A 21,505-nucleotide genomic window follows, 5' to 3' on the forward strand; every position below is an offset into this window, starting at 1 on the left:
TATGCTAAAATGATGCAGAAAGGGCATTAAAATTTAACCTCATTTTGCAGTCAAACTTTCCATGCAACACCACAGACAGAAGAGGAGGAAGAGGAGGAGCAGCAGCAGCGCGTGCAGCCACCTCCCATACTGATGCAGGTATTTTGACCTCCCTTTCCTGCACCAGTAGTAGGAAGTATTTCATTGATTGCTATTCATCATCATACACGCCTCCATCATCAGAAAAATCGTCAAATGTTCTCATATCAAGCTGGTAACGCAAGATCCCACCTATCCCACCAAAACCTCTGCAAAACTGTGAACCTTCTTGAGACTTATTGGTAACAAACTCGAGAGTGCAACCAAACCGTCTGTATTCATTTGCAAACCACTCCAACAGAGACAGCTTTTCCTGAACCTCATAATCAGCAGCGGTTTCAGGATCTCTAAAATTGCTTTGGACAGCTTCCTGCTCCTTGTTGTAGTGCTTAATGACAATTTCACCAGTAGTACTATTTTTTAAAACATACCTAGTCATATCCAGATTTTCCCAGACAATAAGTGTCTCAACAGCTCCTGCATCCAGAGCTTGAAGAGTATCATCAACACCAAATACATACTTCCCCGTATCCTGACTGATTTCCTCAAAGTATTTTCCAATCAAACGTTTTTCCTGAATAAACTTGACATTGGACAGAATTTCAGCCGACAGTTCAATAGCCTGATTAAACCCATTCTCCCCTCCATACGAAACATCTACAACATTAAGTATTTTTGCCTGAAGACGGGGATCAAACATATCTGACTGACTAAGCTCGGTTTTGAAATCAGCAGAACCAGCAAGAATTAATCCAGAAACATTAGGCTGGCTGGTAGCAGGATTGATATAAAACTGGGTTGCAAGCTCAGCAGTCTTCCTCACATAGTTATGACGCTTCTCCATCCGAAGACGGGCAAAACGTAGGGCTGATTGCCCTCCTCTTCCGTGTTTCTTTGGAAGATCCACACTAAACTTGTGAAGCACCTCTCTTGTATTACCACTCAAGGTCCCAAACAGAGTGCCATTACCATCCATGACAATAAATCCAAACTTGTCATCAGATTCCAGGAGTTCATTTAGAGCTTCAGTGTGAAACTTGTTGTCACAAAGATAGAGAGAAGCATTGATAGGTCTAAATGGCTCAAAATCAATTGTCACCTTTTTCTCCTTTCCATCATCAGTGACAATTGTGCCAGTATACAAAACAAGCCCATTAGGAGGAACCTTGTTATAAAGCTTAAGCCTCTGCTGAGCAGAAGTGATTGCACCAAGCACAGACTGACGATTCACCCTACTTTTGATGTTTGAAGCAGTTCCAAACTCATCCCCAAGCATCTTGGTAACTCGAGCTATCTGATCACGTGGGGGCATGATAAGGGAAATCATACTCGTCCCATTTCCTCTGGCAGCTTCAAGAGCCTTGATCAACTTCTTGATTTTCCACACCTCAATGTTCTTATCAGTATCATGAGCATCAGCCATCTCTGAACAATAAGGAACTAATAACCTTGAAAGAAATACAAAAGACAATAAATAAGCTATATCCACATAACTGAAAACAGAGAAACATAAACTTGATGCATGGGCAAAAAATAGTATCAAACATGAAACAGAATATACTGACACTATGTGGATTCAATTAAAAAATTACACTTGGCAACCATGGTTTTAAATTCCATTCCGCAACCGCAATATCATGGATGGGGTAGCCTCCGTAACTGAATCGGACAGCAATTGCAGTGTGATTTAGGACCATGCATCTGACCGCATTATGAACAACATCAGACAATTTCACCCATGTTTTTTCAAGTATTTTCATGAAATTCCAAAACTCAATTATAATGAGAAATCTTAACCTTAAGTGTTTCTCAACATTGAATTTCAAACACCTCTCAGTCATAATTCATGACACAACGATCATAATGCACATCGCAACAACAATCGCAACACCCACAATCGCACCCAATTTAAAACCATGACAGAAACAATTCAGTAAAAAACATTACACCTGGACATCAATCGGTGCTACTAATCACAGATCAATTTATAAATTTTGACCATACATCAGATGAAAAGCTATCCAAATTAACATCAATAAATCAAATCCAATTCAGATGCAGCTTTTCCATTTAACCATTTACCCCCAAATCAGACTATCCATCTAAATCAAAAAATTCTCACAGAAACTAATCACGGAAACTAATCCCCGAATCAAATTACACAAACAAACAAAAATCACACAACACAAATCCCAGTAAAACCCCTAATTATTAAATAATATAAATCAGCAACTTGTAAACGCAATATTATATTTTAATTGATAATACTAATACATAAACAAACATGTGCATGTGAAGTCCAAAGCATCACGAAACAGAGTACGTACGTCTACAATCTATAACAACAATTCTACCACACAGATACAAAATTCTTGCGACTGTAATGATTACAACAACAAAATCAACATCAAAATCGCGAAATTCAATAGGAATCACAGAATCAAAAATCTCGAAAGCGAAATCAAGCAAATCACATACATAAAATACGAGTGTGATTAACAATAAACGCATAGAAATTGCGGAATCGTTGAACGTACCGTAGCGGCGCAAATCTGAGAGAAGGCCGCGAAGAGAGTGAGAGAGAAGAGGCGAGCCCTAGCTGAAATCTGGAATTGTGGATTCAATGAGTATGAAGCGTGCGATTGCAGCACTAGTATATATGAAGTGATATTGAACGACGTCGTTAATATGATGGGGTGGAATACGACACCGTTAAATGTGATGTGGTGAAAAAACGACAGGATGGACGCTTGTTTTTGCTGTGTGGTTTGGATGTCGAGACGAAATTACCCTCTAGTCCTCGTATATATCTTTATTTTGAGAAAAACTAGATTTTTGGCCCGTGCGTTGCACGGGTTTGTTTAAAATTTTTACCTTAATCTTTTTAAATGAAATGATATACTACCTCCGTTCTTTTTTATAAGAGACAAGTCACTTTTTAGGTTCATTGAATAACTAATGTATTTGGTCTCTTTATAGACTACATACATTTATTATTCAATGAATCTAAAAAGTGAATTTTCTCTTATAAAAAGGAACGGAGGTAATATTTGATTAAGTATAGTTAATTATAATTATATAATTAAACATGCTTTAAAATTATGTTAAATATAAAATAAAATTTTACAGTATGAAAAATCTTAATAAATTATACATAAATTTTTTTAAATTATTTTCTTTAAATTACAAATATATGTCATATTTACGTGAATAATGCAATATCATAAAAAAATAAGGTGAATTCTTATCTACCATTGAGAAGAATCAATGGTTATGATGAGGAGGAGTAAGTCTTGATAACTTATTATCCCTCCTCAACAAAAATTGTCATCATGAATAACACCAATTATACTATACACAATAAAAATTATTTAATTAGGTACCGTTTTAATTATAGAAACATTGATAAAAAATTGCAAGAGTTATTTGAGAGTTACATTTTTAATTATATATACAAAAATATATTTAATGTAAGAATAAATGAAAAGATATCTAAATTATTAGAATTAAAGTATAGAAATTTTAAAAAAAAAATCAATGCATATATAAATTTTCGGCTTAAACATATTAATGATCATGCGAGAGATCATGAGTGCTATTGAAAAAAAACATAAAGTGAAAAAAATTAAATTAGAATAAATTGAAATAAGTGGTAATGAAAAAAAGATGAATATGTGAGCGGTTTTGAATATTATTATTACATATAAAGTAAAAAAGAAATATAAATAATTGAAATAAATTAGTATAAGTGTTTTTAAAAATATATAAATTTATAAATATATTTATAGGTGTCAAGTATGAATTTTTCTAATTTTCATTAAAATTATAAAATTATAATTTTTATAATATCTTATATAAGAATATTAATAATTATAAAATATTTAAGTTTTTCCTAATATTTTTATGATTTTTCGTCATAAGTTTTTTGGAAGTAATAAACTATGAAGTATAATATAATATTCAAACGTTATAAATTTCAATAAATTGTATGTTTTTTAATAGACATAAAGTGAAAAAAAGAGAAATAATAAGAATAAATTAAAATTAATTTTTTTAATGAGTTTTATTAAATTTTAATTCTAAAATTTATTAAAAACTTTGTTTTGTATAAAATAGAATAAATTGACTTTAAATTCTTTTAATGAGCTTTTTTTATATTTTAATTCTAAAATTTATAAGAAAATTATAAAATATTATAAAATAATAAAATATAAATAGAAGATAATTGTTAGGATTCCCTATAAATAAATGGCAGGAGTGAAACATTTATTAAAATTTAAAGATTATATTAATTTCTTTTAATATAATAACCTTATTTGAACTTTTCTTATTATCACTCACTTTTTATAAATTTAATTACCATTAATATATTTCAGAAAGTGAAATATTTTTACTCATTAAATTATTGTTAAAATCTTAAAATGTTTAGAGAGATCATTATAAACATTTTTTATTTCAATACAATTTTAACATTTTTTTCTTATTTTGAAAAGGTAATAAAATATATTTAAGATTTTTTTTCATTATTATAAGTCTCGATTATTCAAAAATTTACAAACTTAAAAATTATAAATTTCTAAATATAGGTTGTAATAAAAGTAATAATCAAAATCTTTAAATTTAATCGTAAGACGAAATCAAGAAATGAGCCTGATTTTTAAATATTTTGTTACTGCGTCATTTTTTTATGTTATTATATTTTTCCTATATATCCTTCTATGATATCATTTCTATTAATTATTTGATATGAACTCTTCATATTCTAAACTCTTAAATACTATATCAAAATTGACATTTTTAATAAATATTATTATTATTAAATTTTTGTTTTTCAAATTATTGTTAACTTTTAACTTTAATTACCATTAAAATATTTAAGACCCACTCTTCTTACTCTAAGATCTTACTGTATCTTAATATTATCACAATTAATTATTAAAATACGTACCAATTATACATTTTTATACAAAAATAATAAATTTTTAAATTAAAAATATCATACATGACTCTTACAATGATAATAGGAGTTACAAATAAATATTATTACAATTCATTACAAAAATATGGACAAATTATATTTTCGTATGCAAAATAATAAATATTAATAAGACAAAAACTTTTATTAAAAATTATAACTCACAATTTTATTAATTAAAAATTATTATTAATTAATATCATTTTAATGATTGTTTTAAGGAATAAAATTGAAAAATATTTAAAAGTTAGTGTAACTAAGAAATATTATTATTATTAAGATTTTCTATGAATCATGTAATAAAACACCAAATAGCGTTATATATATATACTTGTAACAAAGTAACCATATATTTTTAAAAATTCATATAAATGTATAAAATCAATGGAGAGAAAAAGTAGTATACAAAATATGGAATACATTAGCAACCAAAAGAAATAATAAATGTGTTGTTTGATGATTAATAATTTATAAATAACGTATCCTCACTTATCCAATCCATACTTAGGTTTTACTAATGAAAAAAATTATTTTATGATCACATGTGATTCAATTCTTTTTGGTTGATAACTATGTAATTTAAATCTGAAAAGGTTAAAAGTAATTAAATTATACTATCTAAAATTACCTATATTTAACATTAGAAAGATAAAGAAAGACCAAAACGGCAAATTTCTAGAATTACTAATATTTCTACTTTGCCAATGTACAGTAGAACAAAGAAAAAAAAGTAACACAACAAACAAATTAAAAAAATGTAGAGAGAGATTTTTCCGTAATCGCATTCTTGAAAAGTCACTTTTGTAGCACCTTAAAGTTGAAGCATTGAAGAATTATTTTCAACAACATCATATCTTGTCTCATTCTTTAACACCTCAAAACCTTCAATAACATAAATTATTCCTTCTTCCAAAACTTTCTTAGTATCACTGTAGGTATGTAATTGCTCTAAAAAATTTAAAATTAAAAAAGCAAAAATTAAAAATTAACAAAAGCTAATTTAATAAAGGAATAGATGAAATAAGAGTACCTTTTCATCAATTAAAATCATATATGTGCTAATTAATTCTTTTTCCTAGTAATGTTGAGATTATCCCATATCCGACTGATTCTAACTTTAATCGTAGTGTTTGACATAATATCCTTGAGAAATATAGGACTCGAATCCATGTTTGTACTTACTGCTTGACCACCCCAATTAGAATTAGAATGAGAATAAATAGGATAGTTGAAAAGTATGAAAGATGAGACAGAATAAAAAAATGCATTGAATGTGTAAATGAATTTTGTAACTGAAGAAATGAGATTAAAGGTCTTATTAATATGAATAAGAGTAGTTGAAGAATAAAATTGAAAATCAATTAAATGTGCAAATAAATTTTATAACCGATGGAATAAAAGGTCTAATGAATGATAGGTGGTTATGGATTAGGAAAGATGAAATAGATTAACCGAATAAATTAAAAATGAGAAATTTGAATAGATTAATAATACATTCATATTAGTTAATAGTTATTAATGTTATTATTATTATTATTATTATTATTATTATTATTATTATTTTTAATAGGGTTAGTGGAATATTATATTTTATTTTTATTAGTTATTAATTATTAATATTTAATATAAAATTAATTTTAAAAAATAGAATTAGGGTTGATGATAGAGTAGCTATGAGAATGACATGTGTCTAGAGTTCATGTTAGATTAACTATTAGCATGACATGTGTCTAGGGTTGTCATCATGACAACCTTAGATTTATATTAAGTAGATATCAAAATTAGCCGCATTAAATTAACTTTTAAATATACAAACCACCCATGAATTATTAGCGAAATTTGATTTTAGTCCAACATAACGTCTATGCGGTAATTTTTAAATCACGTTATATTTTTTAAAATTTTTAAAAATATATTAATTAATAATTTTGATTTTTTCAAATTAAGAAATTATTTAAACAAAAATTTTATTATTAATCATGTTGGGCTTATGGCCCATTTACTCTAGGCCTACTTCAAATTTAATTAGGAATTTTCTTTATTAACCTCCCTATTTTCTTGGCCACCCTCGCTGAAATTATCTAAATGCCCATTTACTTCGGAAATACATCTCTGAAGTTAAAAAAAGAGTAATTTTGGAGATGCATTTCCGAAATCACCTTTTTTTTTACGTAAAAAAAATATTTCGGAAATACATTTCCGAAATAATGCGTGTTTCGCTGTTTAAACAAAACACTCTCCCCCATTTCCATTTACCCTAAATCTTTCAAACACCCCAAATTTCTTCTCAAGCATTTGCATAAACACCAAAGGCAACTTCAAAGACCATCAAAGGTTACTCCAAAGGCTCATACAACACCTCTAAAGCACCTCCAACAACACCTCAAATTTGTAAGTTTTCCAAATTTTCAATTTAAGATTGAAATTGATATTAGGGGTATTATAAATTAATATAATGTAGTACATTTAGGTTATTATATGTCACTGGATATATTTAGATAGGAAAAATGGAATTTTTATGCACTTAGGGCAAGGTTTTGAAGTTCTGCAAAACTGGTGTCGCAGGGAGGTTTCGGAAGTGCATTTCCGAAAACACCTCCCTCACCAGTTTCGAAAATGTACTTCAGAAATATACCCAGAAATGTTTTTTTATTTTCTTGATTGTTTCGCATTCTTATGGAATTCAATGTTTTCAGGAAAATGGCAGGCAACCCCGCACGACTCAAACAGGGCAAAGAGACCCAAACAGCGTCGGTTAGACGCGAGCGGGCGTCACAGTTGGCAGTGACACAGGGACGGGGTAGAGTACGAGTACCCGTCCAGATGGATGAGATTGGTTCCTCATCAGGATCGAGGAGTCGGCTTACTCGGGTGTCTTTTTCCTGGGAGTAGGAGAAGGAGGTGAGATACCGGGATGATCAGGAGATACCTGATGCTGACCCTCCGCACGGGGAGGAGGAGGAGGAGGATGGCTTCCCAGGGGGTCCTAGGGACACTTCGGTGTTGATTTCCTACTACGAGCACGTCGCTCGACGTGTCTGGGAGGGAGAGGTATTTTTTTAATTTAACCGACTTCATTATTTCTTTGTTTTTTATTTAGCTTTTTATTTTACATTTTCTTCACGATCTAATTAACAATATTTTTATTTTTGTTTTTGTTGTAACAGGAAAAGGTGACGCTAAAAATGGTGAACCACGAGCGGAAGATTTTTGATCTGTTTAAACCAGACGCGCAGTGGTTTAATGATGTGGTGACTGCTTCCGGGCTCGGTGGGTTGTGCATGACCGGGTATACCACTATCAGCTACGGCATGCAGGGGGCTTTTGTGGAGCGGTTGCATAGGGAGATGTCTTCTTTCCACTTACCGGGGGGAGTTGATGATCACCTTGCATGATGTTCACTGTCTGCTCCACCTGCCGATCAGAGGGAGACTGCTGCACCATTTCCGGATATAGAGGGTTGAGGCAATCGAGTGGATGGTCGACTATCTGGGTATAGACTCACACATGGCTGATTTTGAGTGTCGGACGAGGAATGAGGCCCATATCCGGTTCTCCAGCTTGAGAGAGCTGTATGACAACCACTTGGTGGCGGCGGCCGAGTCCGAGCAGGAGGGAGACGAGCTTTTTACGGAGTATCACCGTGCCTGCGCTCTCCGTTGCTGGTTCATGTTTTTGGTTGGCACTGCACTCTGTGTGGACAAGAGTGCAACCTACATGGACGTGACTTATCTTCGCTACTTCATGGACCTGACTACCATTCACCAGTGGAACTGGGGTCAGCTATTCAGGTATACCTATACCAGAAGCTGAATGAAGCCTCCAACTGGAGGACCAGGCAGTTGACTGGATCTGCCACACTCCTGACGGTACGTTTCTTTTTAATTATTTCACATTTATTTATGGTTCGTATTTATTTTTAACATGTTATCGTATTTGTGTTTCAAGGCTGGATCATCTCCTACTTCCCCCGCATCCACGGCTTCGCCATTGATGCTGCATACGATGACGCTTTACCCAAGGCCGCCCGATATGTTCTCCAAAGGGGGAACAATGCAATGGGACCATATCGCGGGTACCTCGACCGCACAACCCACGATGACATCCATTGGACGCCGTTCACCGACTACAGTGTTGTTGTCCCATTCGACTGCATCGCGTTATACTCTGGCTGGTTGGCATGCGGGGCCAACACCATGGTGAGGTATCTGTCGGAGCGGTGCATGCGGCAGTTTGGACGTGTGCGGATGATACCGAGGTCACCGTTTGAGGTTGCTCTCGACACTGTTACCCAAGTGGAGCTCACTGCCATATTTAAGGATTGGGCGCATCATTTGGTCCCGGAGGAGTATCGGCGTACGTAGGCCACTCAGGAGTGGCATTATGTAGAGGGGTATGTAATATGGTTCTATCGGGTGTCACATCCTCTGATGACATCCGACGCTCTGGGAGCTCCTAGGCCAGCATATGAAGAGATTTTGGAGAACCAGCAGGGCGAGGATGACCATGCTACTGATCTCCTACCGATATGCCAGCGGATAGAGATGCTTGGGAGGGACGCATTTGACCGAGGTATCATTGCGCACGACGGTCCAGAGGAGGTTGGAGTCGTGGAGAGGATGGTCGGTGACGCAGGCGGCGCGACGACATATACTAGGCAGAGTAGGGGGTTTCGATTTATTTTTCTTTGACTTTATTGTATTCGGCTAGTATTTATTGACATTTACGTACACTTTCGTACACTATTAGTTGTATATATAATATTAGTATTTTATGCTAATATGTCGCTTATTATATTCGGGTTATATTTTATTTATATCAAGCACTATTTACTGCAAACGTTGTCGTTTAATTAAAAATACAAGACTAAACGTTGTTTAGAAAAGCAAAAAAAAAAAATCTGCATATTTCGGAGATGTATCTCCGAAATCACCCAAAAATGTGAAAAAGGTAATTTCGGAAATGCATTTCTGAAAACACTCCCCATTTGATGTTTTCAGAGATGCATTTCCGAATTCTGGGAAAATCTGAAGAAAAAAAATTACTTCGAAAATGCATTTCCGAAATAGGCGTATTTTTGGGTTTTTGCTGGAGGTTCTCCCCATAAGGGGGTCTACAAAGAAAATCTCTTTAATTAACTAAGTGTTTGTTTGTTTTATAAAGACCTATTTTGTTTCTATAATAAATGATGTGGTATTATTTTCCATACAAACAATACAAAAACCATGGAATAAACGATATGGGACTTGTGATGGAGGCGATTTAGTTTTGATACGTTGATTCATAGTAAGCCGCCTTGTTATACAGCTATACTTTGTTCAGAACGTGTGATGATATAATATTTCTAGCAAAAGGTGGTCTTACTGCATATCACGATCCTGTAAAAAAAGTAGAAGAATACTTTGCTGGCATTGGATCGTTGTTCCTGATTGTAATGGAAAACAAGCATCTTTATACAAGAATAGAAGAATCATCATAATCTATACAATCACTTTATTCAAAAAAGAATATGATAATAATGTTCTCAATAATAAAAAAAGCTTTCATCATCAAAATTAACAATTGAGAAAGTAAATTAATTAATAATCTATATAGAAATAAATAAATTATTAACAGAAATTAGTTTCTAAAGCTACAACGTGCTTGAGTGTAAACATAAAATTATAATGATTTGCACTTGCCAATTCATGTTCTCACTGATATAAATTCCTTATTATCATGTCACTGACCAACTGGAAGTTGATATCCACTTGCAAGTGGTTAATATTTCATGTCCTCACACCTAAGCATGAAAAGACTTTAGGCAGATGTATTAACATAATACTTATGGCAAAAGGATAGTGAAACTACCATATCAAACGCAAATTCTCTTATCTATGTTTGCATGCATTTTGTATAAGTTACATCTTGTTTCAATATGGTGTTTCAATATAGGCCATGTTGTGGGGATGTCAGTTTGGACCTCTTAATGGGGATCCCAAGGGGAATGCCCCGTTCGGGGCCTCAAAGATGGGGAATTTTCCCCGCGAGGGCGGGGATGGGGAAAAAAATTCCCCCAAGAGCATTTCGGGGACGGGGAATACATCCCCCACCCCGCAGGGACCCCATCCCACCTATTATTTTAATATAGTTAATTTAATATATATTTTAGATTAGGTTTTTTAGTCATTTCCTTTATGTTTATTTTTAAAAATAAATAAATATTCATGTATTTATTAAGAGAGAAATGTAAATATTAATACCCTAAAAAAAGTTGAAGCGTTTCATTTTCTTCTGCCAGACACTTAGAGTCTTAGACGTTAGACTCCTTCTTTTTTTTCTTCTACCGTCAAATCTCCATTCAGCTTCCTCTTCCAATTCCATCTTCTCTGCCAGTGCCAGGGCTCACTATCGTCAATCATCTCCTCCGTTTGGTGTGCTTCCATTATTCTCAGCTCTTACAATTTCGTCAATAAGGTTTGATTTTCATAAATTTGTTCGTGTAATTATTTATAGGAAAAAATAGATTGTTTCTCCTTGATTCTCATAATTTTGTTCATATTATCGTTTATAGAAAAAAGTAGATTGTTTCCCCTTGATTCTCATAAACCTGTTCATGTAATTGTTTATAGGAAAAAGTAGATTGTTTTAACTAACGTTTAATTATATTGTTTAGAAATGTTAGAGTTATCAAATCATTTGCATATAAAAAAATATAAATTAATCAAAAAACTATTCATCTGTATCTCCTTTTGAATATTTTTGTGTACATTTTTTACTATACTATGCATTTGTAATTAAAATATTGTCATCAGTTTTTCCTTAAAAAATATTAAAATATACGTTTCCTATTTTTTATTAATATATCACACTATAATTTAATTTTGTTAAATAAACAAAAAATATTACTTTTTTAATGAATAAAAATATCATGATATCATCCATAAAAAATCAAATCAAATATCTTATATTTTTAATTATAAGACCAAAGCCAATATTTCTATTTGATATATTACAAAAATTAAAATTTTAAAAAGTAACTAGATGAAAAGTTACAGGAAATAAGGCATCATATATTTAGAAATATACTCCATACATTTAGAGATATGTGTAATGCATCATATATTTAGAAATATAAGTTTTTTTTTATTAATCATTTTTTATGTGAATTTCATGTATTTACTATTTTATTTATTTATTATTATTTTATATATTTATTATTTTTGTTCTACTTTCATGTAGCCTTTTAAAATTAGTGTTTGTGTGTTTCAGGTTTTTTATAAAAAAATGGTTGGTGAATTTCAATCATCTAATAGTCCTAATGTTGCTTTGGAAAGGAATTAAGTTCTTATAGAAAGTAATGGAGTTTCACTCACATAGGAAGTTCAATCTACTCCAAATGAAATAAATATAGAAAATCAAGATCCTGAAGCTCCTGTTGAACCCACTACAAGTCCTAACCAAATGGGATTAAAATCGGATGCTTGACCCTATTTTAAAAGGCAAAAAATAGGAGGCATTTGGAAGGCTATATGCAAATCTTGTGATAAAAAACTTGATGGTGATACAAAAAAATGGTACTAAACATTTATTTGATCATATTAGCATATGTCCAAAACACACAGAGAGAGGTCCAAAACAAGCCATGCTTAAAGTGACAGAAAAAAAATCCGGAAACAGACATGAATCATTTGTGGTTGGAAATTATACATTTAATCAAGATATTTCTAGGAATGAACTCGCGAAGATGATTATATTGCATGAATATCCCATCATGATGGTTAACCATATTGGTTTTAGAAATTATAGCAATTCTCTTAAACCTTTGTTCAAGATAGTTTTTCGCAATACCATGACGAATGATATAATGAAGTTGTATGAAAGTGAGAAGTCAAAACAAATGAAAATACCTGCAAAGAATAAAGGTTGCATTGCAATAACTACTGATATGTAGACTTCTAGCAATCAGAACAAAGGATATATGTCTGTTATAGCTTATTACATTGATGAAAATTGGATTTTGCATAATCGAATCATCAGGTAACTTCTCCCTTCCATTTATGTTATTATTATAGTTTAGTTATTTTATGTGATATTTATTATAATTTATTTTTAGGTTCATTTATGTCCCTACGCCACATATTGCTGAGGTCATTTGTGATTTTTTGGTAGATTGTTTGATGGATTGGAATATTGATAGAAAATTGTCAACATTAATCGTTGATAATTGTAGCACCAATGATGCTCTGATTGACCATTTGATTGATAAGATGTCACCTTCTTCTTTTATTTTAAAAGGGAAATTATTTCATATGGGTTGTTGCGCCCACATATTAAACTTGATAGTGAAAGATGGCATGCAAACAATTTCTAGTTCAATTGAAAAGATTAGGGAAAGTGACGGTTTTTGGGTAGCAACACCAAAGAGGGAGGAGAAATTTAAAGAAACTTGTAATCAATTGAACATGACTTAAGAAAAGAAGCTTGCACAAGATTGTAGAACAAGATGGAACTCTACTTATTTAATGCTTGCTTCTGCGTTGCCTTATGAACAAGTTTTTAAACATTTAAAACAACGTCGTGATTCCCAATATAAGTGTGCACCAAGTGAAGAAGATTGGAAAATGGCAAGAGAAATCTGTGAAAAGTTGAAATTGTTTTTTTGTGTCACTGAGTTGTTCTCGGGTACTAAGTATCCAACATCAAACATTTATTTTCCCAAAGTTTGTCAAATAAGATTAGCCTTAAGAAAGTGGCAAGATTCTTCTAGTGATGTTATACAAAGTATGGCAAGAAGTATGATAGTGAAGTTTGACAAATATTGGAGTTTGATTAATGGGGTGATGGCGATATTGGCTGTTTTGGATCCTAGATATAAAATAACATTATTGAATTACTTCTTCCCACTTATGTATGGGGATAATGCTCCCAAAGAATTGGAAAAGGTAATATAAATGTGTGAAGATTTAGTTGAAGAATATCAACCAAATGATGATATGGTTCTTACAAGTAGTGAAGTTGGTGCATCAACATTGGTAGATGACATTGATGTCACAAGTCAAGATTGGGAGGAGGCTTCTCAGAATATGTGATGGAAAATACTTCAATTACAAATGTCAAGTCAGAATTTACTTCCTACTTGGAGGATGGTGTCTTGCTTGATAAAAAAAAATGAGTTTTTTGGAAAACGAAAAAATCGATTTTTTCAAAAAAACAGAAAATCGAGTTTTTTTCGGATAAACGAAAAAAGCGAGGTTTTTTTGAAAAAATGAAATATCGAGTTTTTTTTGGAAAAATCAAAAAGTCCAGTTTTTTTCTTCTAAAAAACAAAAAATCGAGTTTTTTTTCATAAAAACGAAAAAAACAAAAAGAATATTTATTTTTTTTCTTAAATTTTAAAAAATAAAATAAAAAATTTTAATTAATTTTTGGATAGATGGATATCCATCTATTAGAAATATGTTAATGGATATATTGGATGAATTTTATTCTGTAATGGATAAATTATATTGGATTTTTATTAAGAGAGTTTAGTGGATTGGTAATGGATTAATTTGGTCCATCTATTAATCATCTAATCTATATCTATCTAATCCATCTATTTTGCCACCCCTAAATTTATGATATAACATTGTGAATTTGGAATGACTGTAGGTAGCTATTTAACAATGTTGTTGTTGGTATTGGGTTCCAATTATTTAGCAACAAATATCCATCCATTCCTGAAAAGAAAAAGTACATATTGAATGTATTTATATTTTATATTGAAATGGGTGTAGATGTAGATGGAAAGGTTTATTAAATGCATTATACAAATAAGAATAATCTTAAATTACATGCTACTCCTCATAATCTGTACTGTAAATCTTGGATTTGTGCATTGCTATTTCTGAATATTTTTTATTGCATAATTTTTTCTTCTAATAAAATATGCAACTTTTTATAGACTTAAACAAGTAAGTTGTCTTCGATCTTTATGAATATACATCACATATGTGATAGAAAAATACTTATTCATAGTTGGCAGTTGGCACGGGTTAGAAGAAATATTTTTCGTCAAATTTAAGATTTTTATTTTATCTTATATGTTTTAATTTTATTATTGTTTATTAATCTTTTGTTATATATGTTTTTGTAGATGTTGATTGAAGTATCGATTTTTTTTTTTAAAATAACCATGCATTAGAAAAAAAATTACGCAAATAACCATACTTCGGAAAAAATTACGCAAATAACCAAGTTTCAGAAAACATTGACACCAAGGCGCCATGTGAGATGGCGCCACCATTGTATCAGATGAAGGGAGGCGCCATTTGGGATGGCTCCTATGTACAACTTTTCTGCAATAAACCATCTCAGATGGCGCCTTGGTGCATTTTCAAATGGAAAATTGAACAAAAATATACAAGGAGGCGCCATATGAGATGGCTCCTCCTCCTAAAAGTTGAAGGGAGACGCTATTTGACATGGCTTATTGGGACTGAGTGTGCCATGTCAGATGGCGCCTAGGACTAAAAAAAAGGGAATAAGCCATGTGAGATGGCGCCTTAGTGTTAAGGGTTTCAGAAACCTGGTTATTTGCGTAATTTTTTTCGAAACGTGGTTATTTGCGTAATTTTGTTTTAATACATGGTTATTTTAAAAAAAAACTGAAGTATCACAATAAAAGTTTTTAGAAGTATGAATGTAGGAGACTACATATTAAAAGAAACATTTCTATCGAGTTACAAAAAAATATCTTCCTCTTCAAATTTATAATTTTTATTTTCTTTTCAATGTTTTAATTTTTTTTTATTTACTAATTCTTAGTTATATTTTTTTTTATGTGTAGTGGTAAATTATTTCCTTCATTTTATGGTTTTTATTTCTCATACAAATATTTAAAGAAACAATAATTTTAAATTTATGGTTTTAATTCTCTCACTCAATTTTAGTTATATTTTCTTTCATAGGTGCATACTTTGAATTATCACAAAATAATATTAAATGGTATATTAAAATCTTCTTCCTCTTTAAAATTATAGTTTTTCTTTTTCTTTCTATCTTTAATATTATTTTTTTTTTAAAGTTTTGGCTATATTTTTTTGTGTTTCTAATTTTGTTGTTTTTTAATTCTTAATTATGTTTTTTTAGAAGTATACTTTAAAGCATACGAAATTAATATTGAAGAACTTGAGTTGTAGAAGAGGATGGGTTAAAAGAAGTATTTTCATTTTTAAATATATAAATTTTAATTACTTTTTTTGGGTTAACAAATTGTTAATGAACTTTAATAGTATAAGATAGGAGTTTAAAAGATGAATTGAAGTATATTGTTTTATAATTAAATTTATTTATCTTCTACCATTTATAAAATTTGTGATTTTTCTATTTTATATTCACATTTATACTTATTTTCTACTTTAATTATTAGTTTGATGTTATAAATAAATGATATTTTTTGTATTTATTATTTTTATCTAAATTTATTTTAAACAGTTAAATAATATTATAAAAGATCAAAATAATAAACTTATATTTTAAATTACAAATGTAACCTATATCAAAATTCTTTATATCAATATAGTTTTAATTTTTTTTAAATTATAATATGATTTGGGTAATTTTTATATGATTAAATTATTAATAAACTAAATGATTTTTATATGTTTTTTGTGGTATTTTTTATTTAACGAGTTAATAAACTAAATTATTAATAAATTAGAAATGTTCAAATTATTTTATAATTTACAAAAAAATTAATTAAATTAACCTTTTTATGTATACTATTAATAATAATAACATTTTATCTACACAATAATAATCTTTCTATAAGTAAAATTTCTAAATTATAATAATTTTTTAAATATTTTTTATACTTACAAAATATTTAACCAGTGATTCGCACAAGTCTAAGGTCTAACTACTAGTATACAGTTTAATAGAAACATCAAACTATTCTACATAATTTATAATTCACAAATTTCATACTTTCTCCAATCTCAAATATACGTAAATTTGTAAAATTGCTCACCTTAAGGAGGATGTCTCAATGCATTTACACTCTTTCTAATTTTATGATTTATCCATATTTTTTACTTAAGAAATTGTTACAAATATTAAAATGTAAAATTTAGAATAGTGATAATATATATATTTTTTCAATCATAGAATTTTTTTTTATTGTTTATATTTGAGATAGGAGGGAGTACATGTAAAAGTTGTATTGAACAAGAAATTGATAATTCCTAAGATTATATAGTAAGATAGGATTTGATCGACCCTTACAATTTCAAAGAAAGAAAATAAAAGCCCCTAACTTTGTGTTGTTAGGTCAGGTGTGTGCCCATTGTGAACCAGTCAACTCATCAAATCTCAAAAACTCACACCGTAACCAACCAATCAACCATTATCTTTTCGCATACTAAAGACAGATCTCAGATTTTCACTGCAGAGAAACAAGATGGCAACAAAAACGACGACCTCGTCTTCTTCAAGCGCCGAGCCATTGAAGAAGAAAAAGAAAGAGGGTTTAGGTTGGATAGAATGGTTTAGAGGATGGTTCCATTTGATCTACGAATTTCTATTCCAACGAATCATGGCGAGTCACTTGGAAAATCCTATGCCATTACCACCAATCAATGATCTCACTTGTATTGTTACCGGCTCCACTAGTGGCATTGGTCTTGAAATTGCTAGGTAAATTCTCTTTTTTCTTTCAAATTTTTTGTTTTTGATTGGATATTAATTATGGGGTTTTGTTATGGTTGAAAAAATTTGATCTTTGTAACTGGGGTTTTGTGATTGTTGTTTGATTATGAAGAAATGGGTAGTTTTAGGAAGTGAGTAGGTGTTGCTATAGTATTTTGGAACTTGGAAAGGAGTTGCGTTCGGGTTAGCGTTGGTGTTTGAAACCCATGTGATTACATTAATTTATTAGTACTTTTTCAAGTTATTACCGGTGGAGGTGTCGTGTTTCAAGTGGCTGGGCTTCATAGGTTCCTTCCTCACTTGACTGTGTTTTTATGTCTGAAATAATAAATCATAAATAATGATGTTTAATGTTTAGTACTTGCAATATACTTTAATGTTCTATCAAATATCAATGGTTGATAATACTCAGATAATAAATCATAAATAATGATGTTTAATGTTTTGTACTTGCAATATACTTTAATGTTCAATGGTTGATAATACTCAATTTATGGTTTGGAGTTTGACAAGTTTTGTATCTGGCTATGAAGTCCGGACTCGGACACGAGGACCCCGCTAATATAAAAACTCTATTATTTTTATAAATAAAAATCTGATAATTATTGAGTTGGGCCTTTTTTTTTATAAAAAAATCTTTTTTTTTTTTTGAGCTGGGTGTGTCCTTTATTTGTAATAAGGTGTCGTATCCGTGTCTGCTGCAATTAAATTATTTTTTTCATTTGGACATTGCAAAAACGTGTCAGATACGCGTCGTACGAATATCCGTTTCCGACGCGGCGACACGCCTTCTGAATGGGGTATCGGCGCTTCATAGGTTTCTGGTAATGTTGTTCTTTCTATTATGCAGGCAATTGGCACAATCAGGGGCACATGTTGTTATGGCCGTGAGGAACGCTAAGGTGGCTACTGAGTTAATCCAGAAGTGGCAGATTGAATCTGCTGGATTGGGTATTGCACTCAATGTTGAGGTATCTACAATGAATCGACTATTTTAAAAATTTAGCAAGTTGGTATAAAAATAAAGATGATTTTATATTGTATGAGTTTGTTTTTGCATAATGCTTGAGAGATAATTTTTGCTTGAATAGCTTTTGAGTTCAAAATGAGTTTTATTTTAGTTCATACACATGCTTTGGTATTACTATTAGTAGTGTTTATTTACTTTCATTTTTGGCTTGTCAAGGTGATGGTAGTGGATCTTCTCTCATTGGATTCGGTTGCTAGGTTTGCTGAAGCGTGGAATGCCCGCGCAATACCCTTGCATGTTCTCATTAATAATGCTGGCATTTTTTCCATTGGAGGTTAGTATTTCCGATATTGTTGATGAGTTATGGCCTATCTATTGTCAATAATTCTGAATCAGTAAGGGCGTCAATTACTCTCTATCTGTCCAATGCTTCTGTTGTATAGAAGTGATAGATATTTCCAGAGTTAACTACATTATTCACTTGTTTTTGGTCTTTCTCAGAGGCACAAAAGTTTTCAAAAGACGGTTACGAAGAACACATGCAAGTGAATCATCTTGCTCCTGCCATGCTTTCAATACTTCTTTTACCATCTCTTATTAGGGGCTCTCCTAGTCGAATTGTGAACTTGAATTCCATTGTAAGTCGCTATGCTATTTAAACACTAAAATGTACAATTAAACTGACACATAAAAATTTCCTATCTATTTTTTAGTTAAAAATTTCCCTTTTTTTCTGTAGATGCATCATATTGGCTTTGTTGATGCTGAAGACATGAATGCCACATCAGGAAAAAGAAAATTTTCTAGTTTGACAGGATATTCAAACAGCAAATTGGCACAGGTACACTTCCCTATTAAATCTAGCATGCACGCCGTGTCGGTATGGAAATGTTGTAATATCCCTTGAATAGAAAGTGCTTGGTTTACTTCTATCTTGAAGTTGTGAATGAAATAGGAGTTTGTGTTTTTTATTACAGGTTATGTTCAGCAGTGTTCTTTTTAAGCGACTACCTGCTGAAGCTGGCATCAGCGTATTGTGTGTATCGCCTGGAATTGTCCAGACCAATGTTGTAAGTTTTTTGAAACAAACTGTACATATCTGTTCCTGGATGAACTAAGCTTAAACTTGAAAACATGTTGAGGTGTTTAATATATAGTTTATAATTTGGACTAGCATAGTTTGTCGTACCATCAAGAATTCAATACTTGAAGTCCAAAATTACGTCGTGGGAGATCGGAATCGAACGTAGTATAGGGAACCCAAATCACTGTTGAATTTAGTTTAGTTGGATACGTAGTCCCCCTAATGTTTGTTTTAAATATTAGAAATTCAGTTGATTTTAAAAAAATAAAATTGTTTGCATTATTTTAATTTCCTTCGTGTACACAGCGGTACTTTTGTGATCATTATCTGTCAATTTTTTGAGCTGAACTTTAATGTAACTTTGGGATAACGGGTGAATTGTCTAGATTGTCAATTATATTGAAGAGAATGTATGAAACATAAGGTTGATTAAATAGAACTCTTGAGATTTATCTAGAACTGTAGTATATAATAACTGAAGCAAAACGGTTAATTTCATAGTTCTCATATTTTGTTTATTGGTTTAAAGGCTATGCTGTTAAGTGCCTGTTTGTTTTAGAGTTTGGCCCTCTAAGCAATTTCATCTTGTTTCAATAATTTTACCATAATTGACGGCAAATCTTTGGACTTAAGTTATTTATTCCTTGGTTTTACTTTTACTGCATTATTTCACAACTTTGCTAAAACTTTCAACTTCATCTATGCAGGCAAGGGATCTTCCAAAATATGTTCAAACTGGATATCATTTGATACCTTACTTCATCTTTAATGCTCAAGAAGGTTTGTTTATTCAATGCTTTTGTTGAATTTAATCAATATGCCGATGTTTTACGCGATCATTTGTGAGATTGCGGTTATAGAAACGTTATATAGCACTGAAACTTAACAGAATTTGAACAAATTGCTGTTTTACACGAACCGCGATTGACAAAAGTGATTTCAATTCAAGTGTTTTCATTATTTAAGAATCTCGAGTTTTATATCTAAAGTCTATTCATGCTAGATGATATACTTGTGCTGATTTACAGGTTCTAGGAGTACACTTTTTGCTGCGACTGATCCTCAAATTACTGAGTATTGTGAATTGTTGAAATCCGATGAATGGCCTGTTTGTGCCTATATTTCTCATGATTGTCGACCCACAAATCCGTCAGAAGAAGCACACAATCTTCAAACATCATATGAAGTATGGGAAAAGACATTAGAGATGACCGGCCTTCCTTCAGATTCCGTGGAGAGGTTTCTAGAGGGCGGAGAAGTTAAATGTCGTTACGGACAAGAACAACAATGACACAACCAATACACAAGTATCTCCAAATGCTCTTTTACTATTTATAGCTAGTAATGAGCATTTCATTTAGAATATGGAGGAAAGCTCATAATTTTTTCGACTAGATTGATATCCCTTGATCTGCTAGGGGGTGTTTGTAGGGGCTTCCAAACCCAAAAAGTTTGTGTACATTAGTTTTTTTTGCTCTACAGGAGTAAGAACTAAACTAGCACTATGTTGTATCACTATTTTGACCTTGGTAATCGGTGAATGTCATAAATTAAGAGGGTTTCATCTTATAATGGTTGTTTTCAATTTGTGTATGTGTTATGTGATTCATTACTTCTCTTTTTGGATAGGTTCCATTAAATTCTTTCTACTTGGATTTTTTTTCTTTTTATTTTCTTTTTTCAAATTTAATTTAGTTTTGGTGAACGTTTCCAACACCATGATTAGTGC

General features: G+C 31.3%; 3 protein-coding genes across 5 annotated transcripts in view; 1 reads left to right on the forward strand and 2 right to left on the reverse strand.

Moving 5' to 3' along the window:
• The window catches only part of LOC131650913 (uncharacterized), a 26,196-nt gene extending 26,012 nt beyond the window's left edge, over nt 1-184 (reverse strand). The window contains exon 1 of the mRNA XM_058920613.1: nt 39-184. Within this exon, the coding sequence (XP_058776596.1) occupies nt 39-184 (146 nt within the window). The remainder of the gene's footprint in view (nt 1-38) is intronic.
• The window catches only part of LOC131653329 (eukaryotic peptide chain release factor subunit 1-3-like), a 4,469-nt gene extending 1,697 nt beyond the window's left edge, over nt 1-2,772 (reverse strand). For 2 of the 3 annotated variants that reach the window (XM_058923436.1, XM_058923435.1), the window contains exons 1-2: nt 2,616-2,772; nt 39-1,526 (exon numbers count right to left, since the gene is read on the reverse strand). In XM_058923436.1, coding sequence (XP_058779419.1) covers nt 191-1,501 — 1,311 coding nt within the window. In that variant the 5' untranslated portion in view covers nt 1,502-1,526; nt 2,616-2,772 and the 3' untranslated portion in view covers nt 39-190. The remainder of the gene's footprint in view (nt 1-38; nt 1,527-2,615) is intronic. The other variant, XM_058923438.1, reaches the window with a different exon arrangement.
• Nucleotides 2,773-17,282: 14,510 nt separating this feature from the next.
• LOC131653330 (dehydrogenase/reductase SDR family member FEY-like) lies at nt 17,283-21,361 on the forward strand. Its single transcript, XM_058923439.1, has 8 exons — nt 17,283-17,710; nt 18,573-18,693; nt 18,909-19,026; nt 19,194-19,330; nt 19,432-19,533; nt 19,670-19,762; nt 20,484-20,556; nt 20,805-21,361. The coding sequence occupies exons 1-8, from the start codon at nt 17,475-17,477 to the stop codon at nt 21,065-21,067; spliced, it is 1,143 nt and encodes a 380-aa protein (XP_058779422.1). The 5' UTR covers nt 17,283-17,474; the 3' UTR covers nt 21,068-21,361.
• The last annotated feature ends 144 nt before the right edge of the window (nt 21,362-21,505 follow it).

This window comes from Vicia villosa, linkage group LG2, assembly GCF_029867415.1.
Source record: "Vicia villosa cultivar HV-30 ecotype Madison, WI linkage group LG2, Vvil1.0, whole genome shotgun sequence".
NCBI classification, from domain to species: Eukaryota; Viridiplantae; Streptophyta; class Magnoliopsida; order Fabales; family Fabaceae; genus Vicia; species Vicia villosa.

What these genes read in the sequence shown, in the direction of transcription:
- LOC131653330 (XM_058923439.1), top strand. Translation starts at nt 17,475, where the DNA reads ATGGCAACAAAAACGACGACCTCGTCTTCTTCAAGCGCCGAGCCATTG. An exon ending in ATTGGTCTTGAAATTGCTAG is followed by an intron (nt 17,711 to 18,572) that starts GTAAATTCTCTT and finishes TCTATTATGCAG; the next exon opens with GCAATTGGCACAATCAGGGG. An exon ending in GAATTGTCCAGACCAATGTT is followed by an intron (nt 19,763 to 20,483) that starts GTAAGTTTTTTG and finishes TCATCTATGCAG; the next exon opens with GCAAGGGATCTTCCAAAATA.